The sequence below is a fragment of the Lagopus muta genome, chromosome 8, assembly GCF_023343835.1.
Source record: "Lagopus muta isolate bLagMut1 chromosome 8, bLagMut1 primary, whole genome shotgun sequence".
Classification (NCBI taxonomy): domain Eukaryota; kingdom Metazoa; phylum Chordata; class Aves; order Galliformes; family Phasianidae; genus Lagopus; species Lagopus muta.
The window spans coordinates 27162244-27177340 of NC_064440.1; the positions used below are offsets into that span (position 1 = coordinate 27162244).

Consider the following 15097-nt stretch of genomic DNA (forward strand, 5'->3'; position numbering starts at 1 on the left):
GATTGAAGTGGGCATGATCAAGTACATGCAACCAAGTTGGATTTCTGAACACCTCTTTTTAATAACATTTCACATGTTTTGGTTAATTTCCCTATCTTTGAAGTACGTCCTGTTCTGGGTACATTTGTAGTAAATTATGTTTATCCTAAAAGTTTGTTGAAAATTAGTAATCTTGAAGAGCAAATTATTTTTTCACTTTTGAGTGCCAAATACTGCACCAGAAATCTTAGGGAACACTAGTTGTGAATCTGTTAGAAGAGGAGGGGGAAAATGAGGTAAGCACAAATGAATTCTCTTCCTTAAACCCTGCAAGTACATTTCCTTCTGTATGGGTTATGGTTATACCTGTTTGTGGGAGAAAAATCATAGGTCTATTCATTTCTTCTCCCCATATGCAACTCTTTGATTTGGAAAGAATTAATTTTGATATTAAAATAACAAATAGTACAATACATTCTTTTGCGTCATTTTCTAGACATTTAAGACTCTTCACTAGTAGTCAGATCCTAGTAATCAGTCAGATCCTAGCTAATCAATGTTGCTGCACCAAGGAAAATCAATGAGCAGTGTCACCTCACCTCAGGTTTCTGTGGTGGCCATGTCCTTTGCTGGAATATGGCTTGGGTGCACATGGCTGTCTGTGGTCTTTCTCTTGGTGAAAGGAGGATTTGGTGTGTCCCAAGAAGTGATGTTTTCTGGACAAGAATTGCAGAGTATGCCAGAGAAAACCTGAAGTATAGACTTTACTTACTTTGCCAGAAAAGCCAATGACTCTTAGGTATATCCTAAAATGTCATAGTCCTGTGGAAGTTTTTAGCATGCCTTGTTCACTTCAGAGACAATTGTAGGTTTTACCCTACATTGACTACCCACATTGACTGAGACATAATCTGTGGGCATTTTGATTCTAGGTGCTCAAGCCAATGGCCATCAGCCCTTAAGGTCACTGCCTTCAGTACGTCAGGATGTTAGCCGGTACCAGCGAGTGGATGAGGCACTACCACCAAGTAGGTTCCTCATACTTTAATGGAGGGATAAGCTGCCAGAATGCCATTAATGAGATCTCATTATGTTTCATTTTTAAATGTGAGAACTGCAAATGAACATCTGAGAAGCTCTAAATGAGGAAGGATGATGATTAAGTGTAGTGCTGTTCCCATGGAAGGCATTGTGCTCAGTCTGCAAACTATCAGGATGTGTGATGAATAATTGTACCTGATGTAAACGGACTTGCTAAGCAAAATTTGCAGAATATTAGGAAGGTGTGATGCTGCCTTTTAAAAATGCAGAGCAAGTGAGGAGGGAAGTGAGGTGGCAGGCTTTGTGAGGGGGCAAGATATCAAGCACACTGAAATCTACAAGAATGTCATGTGTAGTGATGATTTACAAAGAAACAAATAACATCTTTCTGTCTTTACAGATTACATGAATTGTGTTTTCCTTGCATTTTCTGAGGCACTGTCAAAGGCTTTTGAATAAACTTGGGTGTTATGTAATTGCTGGATGAGCTAAATTGATTGAGGAATTGTTGTATCTATAATATACATAGAAAATACATTTTTCCCAATTTTGAACTGATGCATTTAATTGAACTTGTAGCAGTGATGATCTGTTTAGTATTAGATACTTAAAAAGGTGGGTAGGATTAAAAACAAATGTACATAACTAATGGGGAAATGAAAGACAATGAAAACAAAAGAAAGAAAAAATCAAATTTCAGCCCAGTGAACTCAGTGACAAAGCTCTATGACTTTAAAGAAGCCAGGAATTCATATATTTAATGTAAAATGAATAGAACCCAATCCACTTTGTGGAAAGGGACTGAGTTTGCCTGGTAACTGGAGGGGGTGATTGTAGAGAGTTGCGTAGCAGAACACGGATAGAAATGTGTTGGAATGTCATAGAATCATAGAATCATAGAATCACTAAGGTTGGAAAAGACCTAAAAGATCACCCAGTCCAACCGTTCACCTATTCCCAATAGCTCCTACTAAACCATGTCCCTCAACGCAACATCCATGTCAGGGCGATGTGAATATTTTGCTCCCTGCTGATTCTGTTATAAACAGTGCATATAACCAATTAGTCCTCTGCACAGGTCCTGAAGTCAATTAACTGCCACCTCAATAATCCAGAGTTATTTTTCACAAAATAGTGACTGAGAGATATACTTCATTTGAATTTTTATCATTTTCATACTGAAAAGGAGAGAGAACATTATGGAAGATCAGATGTAATAAGTTAGGAATGCTTAGAGATAACCTCTGCAGTACCATGGTTGTGTGTTTCAGAAGCAAACTGTACACTACAGTATCTACTTGGGAAAAATATTGCAATATTAATGGAGAAAGTCTGGCTGTGTGGAATTGTAACATTTCTGACATTTGCTGGGATTTTACACAGTCACGCACAGGCATATAAATGCTTACACACCAGCATACACACCTTTAAAATCAAAGCCCAGTGCCACAGTTATGGTAATCGTTCATCTGTTAATGTGAATGAAATCTTAAATACTAATTGTTTCCGAGATTTGGTTTTTCTCCCTGCATCTCTGCCCAGAACAGATCTCTAGGGCAGGCTATACCTCCTATGTCTGTCTAGAACATGTAACACTGTGCTATAACATTCCTAGGGAACGGTCAGCAAGTAACATGGCACACCCTTGATTAAATACAATTTTGCAGTTCAGCAAGCTAAGTTCTTTGTAACACTATTGGTAGCTACAATTAGACTATGGCAAAACATCCTTGTCATCACAGTAGTGATGGAGGCGTGCTTTATTTACTTCAGGACCCATTGCACAACTGTTCAGACTTGAGTAGTTAAAAATGAATGAAGGCAAAACTTCTTATTTTCCTCAAACACGTTACAGAGGTGATGACTGTGTTGGAACTGGACGTATGTAATCACCACAGGAGAATGGTCCACTGCTATACAGTGTGTAAGGGTTTGAAATCTAAGCTGAATAATGAAATGTGTGTTTTTATTTCATCAGTAGATAGGTACTGATCTTTTGAAATGAAATCTTTGCTCTGAAGCATCTGTTTCTGTCTTTTTAATTTTTTTTTCTTTATGGGGAGAACAAACCGAAGGTCCTTCAGAGCATGCTGAAGCGTTTGGTTTTTTGAGTGAGAAATTAAATTATTTTTTCTTCTTTCGGAGTAACTTTGAAATGTGTTACCTGTTAAATAGCAAGTGCAGTGATGAATCCATAACCTTGGCATTGATGCAATTTTGTTTATTTTGAACTTTTAATTCACAACATAGTGCAAAATTGTGGGTTTTTAATGTGGACTTGGAGAAAGATGAAGTCAACACATTTATTTTCTCCTGGAATTGAAATTTAATCCTTAAAACAATTCTCTTTATTCCTATCCCATTATGTTGCTTTCTACGTAGTTCATTTACAGTAATAATACTCTAATCACTAATAGGCTGTTCTGATCATGCACCATAGAGAAATAAGAACAACTGCGTTATGGTAGGCTGAAATACACAGCAGTCATGCAGATATGACAGGTTCCATTTATCTCATAATCTGTTTGCTTTTTTTTTTTTTTTAACTTCTTTGTGATTCAACTCAGACCCCACATTGTCATGCAGTGAGCCACTTAGCTACCTCCAGTTGCTGACATAAATCAGAGCACACATACAGCCTGAGGTTTTAAGGCTGTCACTGTTCAGTAGCTGGCAGTAGAATTTCATTTTTTCTCTTGCTGTAAAGATACTTCTGTCTTCTCTCCTTGCAAAGCAGTGGTCATTTAGAATTGGTTGCCTGCCTCTGGTTTTTAAATTTTTCTGCAGTTACTGAAGTTTCCATGTGGACTTGAAATATAGAAAGTCTCTTCTATAAACCTTTTGAGCTTTTAAAGACTTCTTTTTATCTGACACGCTAAATATGTTCCAGGTTTTTTGTGAAATCACATGTATTCTATGGACAGAGGGGAAGAACCGCATTCAGGGGATCTTATGCTGCCATCTTCTTTCTTTCAACATGGCTGAATGTTAGATATTGTTGATAAAACAATGGTTCCCATTTTACAGTAGTTACTGATATTATATTCTGGTCTTCTACAGCACCAGTTGCAGGATACCATCACAGTCTGTGCTAGACTTCTAATGTTGTTTGTAGTTTGTGTAGCAAAACCAGCATTATAGTTACTGCTTGGACAACAAGGTGAATTTGCTATGATCATTGCAGGATCTGCAATTCTGCTACATGCATTTAGTATATGAAGGTGTTTGATAACTATAATTCACCTTCTCTGGCAACACTGCTTATTTATATCATAGGTACATGCAACACCCAGGAAGAGCGCTGGCATCTGTTTCATTACTGCTACTTTTAGCTGGGGAAAATCAGTGACAGGTGTGTCAAGCTTTGCAAGATTTTTGACATTTGGGCATTGGCTTATTGTACTCAAATAAGCCTCAGAGATCTCATCTTTAAGTGCTCTAGTCTAAGAGAATTAGATTAAATACATTTATTTATTTTTTTCTAGGACAATCACTGTTTATTGAGGGCTTGTTTTTATTCATTTCTCTATGCTGTTACATATGGGTTCCATAGAACTCATGAAGAGTTTGATTTAGGGGATAAAATCAGGGAAAAGCTGTGTCTTTTAGCCCTTCAGTGAGAAAGTTTTGTGCTGAAGTCATCCTGTAAAAGATATAACAAAAAAGTAAAACAAATGCTGAAATAAAGCCCAAACTCCCTATAGCTCACAGTATTTTATTACTATTTAGACTGGGAGGCTCGAATTGACAGCCATGGACGGATATTTTATGTTGATCACGTGAACAGGACAACAACTTGGCAGCGACCCACAGCCCCTCCAGCCCCACAGATTCTCCAGAGATCAAATTCCATACAGCAAATGGAACAGCTGAATCGCCGGTAAGAATTACCATTACTGTTTGTGAATTATGTGTTTGCAAAACTTCACTTACCACTGTAAGACCAAGTAGAAAGACCAGGTCCTAGTTGCTATTGCAGCTGGCCATGTATGCTTATTTTTATGTGGTTGTTCCTTTTAGAATGCACATGGGCTTCTGAACCTATCGTATTTCACCTGTGTTTAACAGCTAACAAAAATCTGCTAATGATTTTAGGAAATTGAAGATGCTTATAATACTAAAAGATGTCAGTATACGTTAACCTACATGGCAGAAAAGCAGGGGAAGCCCAACTTTATTACTAGAGTCCCTCAGAGCCCAAGTTGGATCATAGTTACCATATACTACATATAAAGTCCAGTTTTCTAACCCTAGGTATCAGAGCATCCGCCGAACAATGACTAATGACAGGCCTGAAGAGCATACAAGTGCAGTGGATGGAGCTGGAGAGGAAACTGACTTTCACCATTCTAATGCAGGTAAAAACAAAAAAAATCACTAAAGGTAGATTTCATCTTGCAGATGATTTAGATAATGACATAGAGCAGGACATACTTTCTGGTCATGGAAGTCTGGGTCGCAATTTGTTTTCATTGCTGTCTAGTTTTTTAAGATTATGGTGCAACCTGTTTGATGTGCTAAGATGAATGGGAGGCTCAGAGCCTTTTTCTGTCAGTGTCTGACTGGGTAAAAACATAGATAGGACATTAGCAGAGAGAGTATAAAATAGTGTGTCTGAGTTACGAATTTTATGGGCTGCCACGTTCTGTAATGTTATACTACAGGACAAGAAACAACTAGAATTCTTTCTTCTCCTAGTCCTTAGTTATTGATTGACTACCTGGTGTTAACTTTCCAAATGAATGCATTGGGAAAGATCTTTATAAAATACTCTTTTAGCATCATTCCTTGTTTTTCCTCTAGCTATGCAGTTCTCTCCTTGGTCATATTGCTACTACAAATTTACTAATAAATGTGTAGTTACCTTGATAGTCATCCGGTCCCTTCTGTAGCTGGGTGTCATTTTGTTCTTTGTCTGCAGATTCTCATTACATTCTCCCGTAATCCTCCTTTCTCAGCTCATCTATTGCCCAAGCAATGCTAACTGTTCTTGCATTTCAGGTCACTGCAGGACCTGTGATTTGGCCAAATGCCCCTTTTCTATTCGTTTTCTTTATTTCTACCCTAGCCTTTTCCTTTTCTTTTTTCATGTGCCAGTTTGGGCCTTTGCAGAAGCAGCTAGATGGTTTGTTGTGCCTCTAACAAATGAATTTAAAGCAAACTCAGCCTAATCAGCAAATTCAACTGAATAAGCCCTTCATAAAACAAATTAGCAAGCCTCTCAACTGCAAAAAATAAAAAAAAAAAAATAAAAAAAAAAAAAATCCACCCAGCTGACACATCCTGGTTTTCATATTACCCATCTAAGACAGTGGAGCTATGAGTAGCTATGAGCTATGAGAAGATACCCCAGGATCTTCCAGGATGTGAGAGGCTCCTGTCACTCTGTAGAGATCGGAGCATTTGGGAGTGTGCTGGTTTTTCAAATTCTTTTTTTTTCTCACTTACTTTCCCTTTACTTATTTCCTTTCCATTTTCTGTTTTCCTCTTATAGGCGGAATGAATAGATCCTTTATTCCCTTATTTTCCCATAGTATTTAGTCATCCGGGTTTTGAATGTCACTCATTCTTTTCCTCCTCTTTTTTTTTCTTTTAACTTACAGTTTATTCTTTTTTTCCCTTAGAGTTTCATTCACTGCCTTTCTTCTCCTTTCTCAGTCTGTGGGTTATTCTTTTATATCCATGGTAGCTGTGTTTTGTGTGATTAATGTTTATTTGATGGGGAATTGTGCAAATTCCCTGTTATGTAAAAGAAGGAAGCAGTGATGTGTAGAAGGTGGAGTAAAATTCTGGAGTAAAAACGCTGGAGGCCCAATCTGAACTTACAATTTTTCCATTACTTTAAAATGTGCATCCAAACATGCTATTGATTTTCAAAGGTGGTTAGGAAAATAACGTTGTAGAAAATATTACACATTATGTATGTTCAGTTCCTCATACTGTTGAGAAATCAGGGCACTTCAACAGTTGCTAGGAGGAGAAGCAAATGTTTACTCAAAGTTGAATGTGAAAGGTACTCCTGTGGCAACCTGTTTGTAACTTACATAAGCTGCTTAAATATTTTAAGTACTGTGTCAGGATCAGAGTGGTGTTACTGGCAGTGATTTTTTAAATTTATTTTGCTTTTTAAGGAAGAAAGAATGAAACATTTTGTAAATGTACGATGAGTTCTGTATGCATTGGTCAGCATTTATAAAATGACTGCTATCTGCGTACGGCTACAATATAGCACCGTGGGCTTGACACAGGGACCTTCTTGGCAATTTATATATAGGCATGTGGTTGGTAACCAAAATAATTGGAAGCATTTTAAAACATTATTATTAAATGATTTTTCACCAAAAGCAACAAATTAGATCTTCTAGATACAAATTCCGATATTAGAAGAATTTCAGGTGTGCTTATGTGGGTAATGAAACCAATACAATTGTATACCCAGTGTTTTTCTTTTTTGTGTAACTAAACAATATAGTTGTTTGCAGTAGTGTTTTGGTAATATTTATTACTGGAGTTGTGAATTGTCATTCACTTTGCTGTTAGATTTTCGAAGAGAGAATGTGCTGCCTCACTCTACCTCCAGATCCAGGCTTACTTTGTTGCTCCAGTCTCCCCCTGTGAAATTTCTTATCAGCCCAGAGTTCTTCACAGTGCTGCATTCTAACCCTGTGAGTACAGTCTGTTCAGGTGAAAGACTTCGATAAATGCATCTTTATATACAGAGATGTTTTGCATGCAGAGGTGTTACTCAGTGTTTGATGGTAAAATATTGCTAGTACATAGGGAAGCTGGATTAACTGCAACACTCATCATTCCTTGCAGTTGATGGGCTGCCACAGAAGTCCTACTTGGCATTAGACCTTTTAGGTTTTTGTTTTTTACTCAGCTGTGCATCTTTTTTAGAATACCAAACTGACTTGTTCTTTGAAGCAATAGCTTTATTACTATGTTGTTCAAAGACTGATGGACTTTCTTTTTGAATGAAAATGAAGTTTCTACTTTGTGGTCATTTTGGTGCTGATGGGAAGGTTTGTATCGCCCAAATTACTTGATTTATATCAAAATACTTCAGAGATCACAGTGAACAAGAAGACATGTTAGTGTATATTTTCCTTTTCTCTTTTCCCTGTTTTCCTTCTCATAAGGAATATATATTGTGAACAGATGTAATGGGATGAATAATTTATTGTTTGCAATCACATTAGTAAATTATGCAGTTTTTTTTTAAATTACTGATAGATTTAAATTCAGTTCTGATATGCACGTCTGTGCATATCTGAAAAATTCTACTTGGAGTATGCATCTTTATCTTCAGTATTTGGAATAGGGCAGAAGCAGATAAGACCTCTGGCCAGAAAACAAAGATAGGAGCACGGAGTGGTCTAGGTAGCAACACACTGCAATAGAAGGACCTATGATTTAGCTTCTGTCTATTGCCAGCTCTGGGACAAAGATCTGATTTGCAGTCGGCTTTTTTTTTTCCTGGAGTAAAAGTGTAAAGTGTTTATTTTTCCCTTCTATTTGAAGTTTTCTCTGCTCTCAGTGCTCTCTTTTTACTATATCATTTTAATTTTATTAGATAAATTAGACATGGGTTTGCAATTATAGGGTTCTTTCTTCCCCTCTTTTTTGAGAAGTCTGTGGATTTACATGTAACTGAGCTAAGTTCTACAAGCATGTCTCTGTTCTGCAGAAAGCCTTGCCAGCTTTATGACCGTTCTGTGGCTATGATTGACTTGTTATTGCAGAAGTCTTAGAATACCTATGAGATCTTAATCTTTTAAGCAATTCTAATGTTACGAAATTCTTCACAGTTCATGGGACAAGTGTTTGTAAGATGGAGTCCAAGTTACTGCATTGTATGTTACTGTATGTAACAAAACATTGAACACTAATTCCAAAACCGCACAAGGATGACCAGTTTCTCATAACTGCTGCATAGTTAGAAAAGATCACTTTTTAGAGCGGAAGTGTTGTCTTTTGTAGTGAAATTATTATTGTTCCATGTTTTTCAGAGTGCCTACCGCATGTTTACAAATAACACGTGTCTGAAGCACATGATCACCAAAGTCCGGCGGGACACCCACCATTTTGAGCGCTACCAGCATAATCGTGATTTGGTGGGCTTCCTAAACATGTTTGCTAACAAACAGCTGGAGCTGCCAAGAGGTTGGGAAATGAAACATGACCATCAGGGCAAGGTAACTCATAAGTGACACACTTATATCTCTGTTCAGTGTGTGATTTTTGAATGTTGTAGTGTTAGGATTCTTCTTACTGTTCTCTAGAAGGAACATAAATGGCCGTGATTCCCCAATGTACGTAAAGATGCATGTTTTTCCTATTTCAAAAGAATATTGGAATTTCTTATTTATGCTGGCAAAATATTATGCAAGAGGAAAAGGAGACTGAGAAGTAAATATTAATCAGTATAAGAAATATTAATAGAAAATCAATAGTCTTTTCACTCTGAGATAAGTTACTTGGATTCCTTCAGATATTTTAAAACTTCTTCTGAAAATAATTATTTAGTATGGAAATATAAGCAGGTCAGTAAAGTACTTTAGAGTTTTGCCTTTGTACTCAGAAGAAAGTTTAAATGTAAGCTTACTTAATTTTTTTATCTACTGAATTTTATTGAGTTATTGTTGGGTTATTTGTATCAACTTTCTTCTTTAACTGTCTACCTTAGCATCTCAAGTGAAATTTATTAGTGTGCATTATTTGGTCTTTTTTCTTTAATATGTAACAGTTTTCCTAGGTGAATCCTCTATCCAAATGCTAAGTAGTTCCAGCATTCATCAGATTCTGAAATAATATTAATGCGCTTGCAATAGCCCCAGGGATACTTACTCTGCTGACTCTGTATTGGTTAACCACACAGAAACTGTGCAGGAAGTTTCATTAATTAATGAAGATCTTGAATAGTTGCAAGTTCTGCAGAACAAATGTCACTTCTGGAATTCTAATAAAATATTTGAAAATCAGAGAATAACAGACAAATTTTTGTAGTAATATAATTTTAATGTAAATTTAGACTAGGAAGTTTAAAAATAGACTATGATTAACATGGGAGGAAGTGATAAGACTTATCGGTTTGTGTGAGAATGCAAACTAAGCTTATTAGTTCTTATGTTATCAGTCCTGGTATGCTGTCCATGTAAATAATGATTTTGATGCTTGAAAAGATTGCAGACAGATTCTGAACGGAAGGCTAGAAAAAGAACTTGAGAATTGTTTTCATCTTGTATTTATTAACTTTGGAAAGCACTGTGTTTTTCCTTTAGAAACCCTGTTAGGGATGTGCAATTATGTTAACCTCGTTATTTGCCTTCCTCTCTCTTTTCTTATTTGTATCATCCTTGTTTGTATGGTCCTTCAGAGGCTGGTTCTTTCCTGAAGAATATGACAATTTCAATTGACTATTAATAGGTGCCCTATTTAGAATATTAGACCTTTGGCTTTCATGTCTTGTGTTTGCTAACAGTGAGGTTATGACAAATGTTAATCAGTGAAAGGAAGCACTGAATAAATCCCCACTGGGATTTCTTCACTTCGAATTAAGCTCAGTTATTCATGCTCTTTATGTTGATTCGTCTTCGTCACAAACAGTGCATGTGGCCAGTAGGAAAGCTTATTCAGCAGTTGAAAGAGAGTGATGTCAACTACGTGGAAACATGTTTGATGAGACCGAACAAAACCAAGCCTGCATTTATTATTAAAAGCAAAAGCTAAAGAACAGCAAGTGGATATTAGCCATGCCACAATGCATATTACATCTCCTTTCCTGCTATTCTTTCCCGCTGAGATAATGTTTCCCTTTATTTCTCCAAGTATATTGTAGTAAGAGGCTTGGTGTTGCTCACAAGGCACAGTGATTATTCTGACCCTAATACAGAAGTGAACAGTAGAGTTCATGTTCCCTGATGTCAGTGCAGTTCCAATGGCTTGTAACCTTTGCAGGCATTCGTGCTCAAGTGGGGCCTGCTCACCTCCAAACTCCCTTCAGAGCTGTTCGACTAATCTCAGTTGCCCATTCTTCCTGGACTCCTCCATGTATCCCCTTCAGACAACAAAACCCCCCAGGAGGCCCAACGCATCAAGTATGGGATTTCTGAGTGGCGTTACAAATGGTAGAATCATAGAAACCTTAGAGTTGGAAATGACCTTTAAAGGCCGTCCAGTCCAACTCCTCTGCAATGAACAGGGACATCCACACCTCATCATCAGGTGCACAGAGCCTGATCTAGTCTTGAAAGTCTCCAGGGCCTTCCAGACACTCTGCCCCAAGTCTGTAGCGTTGCCTTGGGTTGTTGTAGCCAAAGTGCAGGACCTGGCACTTGATCTTGTTGAACTTCATCCCATTGGCTTCATCCCAAATAAATAATAATAAATTATAAGAGATTTTTTTTTTTCTTTCTACTGTGAAATTCTAATTGATTATTAATGACTTGAGTAGGAAGAAGGGTATTTTAGCAAGCTTCATATACTTTAATGTGAAAGGTAACTTAGGCAACTATCCATGTTTAATGGATAAATTACAGTTTTTGCACTATTCACCTTATGTCATTCTCTTCAAGCATCATAAGATTCATGAATTATAATTAGGTGCTATGAGAGGAATTTTTTGTGAAGGAGATTGAGAGATTTCACTGTGTTTTGAGCTGTGTGCCAATATCCACATTAAGGCTCTAATGCTTATCTTCGCTGAAGCTATGAATTAGTATTTTTGGCTTTGAGTAGGCTGCTACTTGCTGACCTGCAAGCATTCATAGTTAATAAGATATGCTTGTCTTAAACTTGGTATGTATGGTTAGTTCTTTATTTAAATGTAATATGAAAGAGCACTACATACAGTGTTAGACTGTTGTGTTAAATCAAATAACTGTGTAGAACAACTGTAGATAGTACTTCCACGATTAAATCGCTACTTTTTTTTTTCCTAAGTGATTTTACAGTATAGTGTCAACTTAATGAAATCAACCTTTGGTTTGCTGAATGTCCCTCACAGCTTAGAAATGTGCATAGACAAGACTGGAAAAAGTAGTAGATACATGAGTATAAAACACGCAAAACAGCCAATTGTTAGTAAGTGAAGTAAACCTGTAAATGAGAAGCAAATAGTTCAGAAAGCTTGGATACATTGCAGCAGCCTCTTTCAATCATTTGCCAGGCCTCAAACCAAAATTTTGTAATGGCTTTCTTTCTGCTTTTCCTCTGGTTTCATGTTCTGAAATAGATGTATTTGTGCTGAAGGTGATGGCATCATTTGTCAAGGTCAAAGAAAAAAGTCCTGCATCAGGCTCAAACGCTGCAGTTAAAATTGTAATGTTTTGATACGCGATGTTGTTTGTGAATTGCAGAACACTGTTTCACTTAAGTGTTTGTAACTATTTCATCTGAACAGAAGGGAACTTCTTCTTTGGTGTTCAGGTGGTGTGGTTCAACACTTGCATACCCAGATCTTAGGTTCAGGCCATCACTGTTAAAGCTGTAGGAGTCTTGCTGCCCTCTTCTGAAATGTTTTTGAGGTCTTGCAGGTTAGGTGTCCCTCCTGTCTCTCCCAGCCAGACATCAGCTGCAATTTGCAGCTCCATGCACTTCCTCTTTGTTGGGATTTGGAAATACTAATATTTTCTCCCACTACTGACCACAGCAATATTTAGTTGCTGTGTAACATGGCACACTAGCTTGCCTAATGACTTTCATGGCAGTCACAAGAATTCTGTTTTCTCTATCCTGTCTGTACTAAGCAGCCTGAGTAATGATTTGATGAACACTGTAGGTTGCTATAAGATCCAGTTCTGTACTTCTCTCGTCCCTGGTGGGCTGACTGAGGTTAGAAGAAGAAGCAAGGAAACGGACAAAAGAGAATAATTTTGGCCTGGACCGGTTCCCCAGCAAGGTTCACTGTGTGGCCACGCAAACACTTGTGCCAGCACAAGGCAGGAGGGGGCTGCACAAGGGATGAAACAAGTGGTTAGGGTGGGGGAAGATGGGAATGTTTCTTTTGCTGACACCACAGGACTGAATTGTTTATGAAACTGTGGTCAAAGTACCTCACTGGTATCACAAATAGAAATGACTCCAGCAGACCCAACCACCTCTCTGCTGGTCCAGACTCTTTAATTCTTCAAACCAGATGTCACTTTCTTGTAACTCTTCTCCTCAAAATCAGGATCTTTTTTTGCCATTTCCTTATTTCCAGCATTGTGACTGAAAAAAAAGCTGAAGTAAGTTGAAATAGAACAGTGCAGGTTTCCAAGTGCAACACTAATACTGGAAAAAGTTTAAATCTCAAGGATTAGAAACAATTTTTGGTTTGAATTGGACTGTAGTGCAGGAGGTTTTCATTTTCCAGGATATGTGCTCCTGTGACCTTGCTTTAAGCAAACAACAGACCAGCCAGCATGCGGTAGTTCTTTACCAGCTGCCTGTTTTAAAAGTTTCTGCTGCCACCTTCTTTTTATCCCCAGCTGACATTTTTTCAGGTTAATGAGCTTAGAATAGTTGCAACATGAGGTTAGTAAAAATGTCTTTTGACTTGTAATCACAATGCATCATAGGATGCAGTCATACACTTGAGTTTTGCACACCAGTTTGTATTCAAAGTTAAGATTTATAATAATAAATCATATTTAATTATATTTATAATATATTTTATTTATATTTTATTTTTATATATATTATATTTATAATATATTTATAAATTATATTTAATTATAATAATCATAAAGAAAACATGAGGATGACTTTTATTAAATATAAGAGCCTTTTCTTATTGGCAATCATAATAAAACTTCTGATGTTGGTCAGCTGAAGATTTCAAAGGACTTTAAAGGCATGAATGAAATAAGGTATTAAAGAATTCATCCCTCCAGTGAGTTGAAAAACTGTTATCCTCCTTTTGCCATGTGAGCCACAGCAACATGAGAAGGAATTTCGAAAGCCTGACATCAGAGGCTGAATCCTAGAGCCTGAATACGCATTAACCTTAGACATTTAAGTCTTTGGTTGTTGAGTATTCTTGTCATACAAACAATTGGCTATAAATTCTTGCCTTTTTCTTTTTCTAGGCTTTCTTCGTTGATCACAATTCCCGCACGACCACGTTCATTGACCCTCGGCTTCCCTTGCAGAGCAGCAGGCCTACCAGTGCTTTAGTCCATCGGCAGCACTTAACTAGGCAACGCAGCCACAGTGCTGGTGAGGTAAGTTTGCTCTGCCTCTTCTCTCTGGTTGGGAGCCACCAGGTTTTTAAGGACATCTTCTTTTACTTCATTCCATTTACAACTCCATTCAGTTGTGAGGAACATTGTTGCTCTGTAACTGGATGGTACTCAGCCATAAATGTTTATGGTATTATTTTCCAACAGGGAACGTCACTGATCCTTTTGAAATACACTATTTCAGAAAAAAAACCCAAACCATCAACATTAATTTTACTTTTAATTTGCAGTAACCCTGTTTAACCACAGGAGAGCATCTGATTACAGGTTATCAGTATCTGTATCATGATTTTTACTGTCAAAATACTTACTGCTGTCAAGCCTGGTGTCTGCCAACTATGTAGGTTATAACTTTGCAAATTAGAGGAAAAAATGGGTGTGTGTATACATCTAGATGTGCAACAATCTGAATAAGTGTAAAACGCCTTCTTCCTGCATATGGGCTTGTCAGACCATTGTATGTACTTATGTATGTATTTTAACTCTACTTTCTAAACAGTAAAACATTTGAAAGACTGTCATGTTGATGCGCCACTGTGGACCTTTTTCACCACCAATCTCCATATTGTTGCTGTAAATTCTTTTTACCTATGACCAAGCATATGTATAATGGCTTAATCTTTAGTTGTAGATGTTATTAAAACTCTGTGCTGGTGGCTGTGGTTCCTCTTTTCAGAGGAGGGCTATCCCATGACAGGAATTAAAAGATAATACATGTTACGACTTGTGAGATGCTCTGATTTGTCCCATTTTTAGCTCAGTTTTGTGGCACATCAAGTTCTGCCAGAGATCTGCTTCAGTGCGTGAATCTGTGCCGCTACTTCTCTATCGGAGCTTCCACTGAGCTGCAG

The 15097-nt window shown here is 37.4% G+C and overlaps 1 protein-coding gene across 3 annotated transcripts in view; it reads left to right on the plus strand.

Moving 5' to 3' along the window:
• HECW2 (HECT, C2 and WW domain containing E3 ubiquitin protein ligase 2) overlaps positions 1-15097 on the plus strand; it is a 176624-nt gene that overhangs the window by 121364 nt on the left and 40163 nt on the right. For all 3 annotated transcript variants that reach the window (XM_048952762.1, XM_048952761.1, XM_048952763.1), the window contains 6 exons: positions 912-1007; positions 4750-4900; positions 5275-5378; positions 7561-7685; positions 9033-9218; positions 14094-14228. In XM_048952762.1, coding sequence (XP_048808719.1) covers positions 912-1007; positions 4750-4900; positions 5275-5378; positions 7561-7685; positions 9033-9218; positions 14094-14228 — 797 coding nt within the window. The remainder of the gene's footprint in view (positions 1-911; positions 1008-4749; positions 4901-5274; positions 5379-7560; positions 7686-9032; positions 9219-14093; positions 14229-15097) is intronic.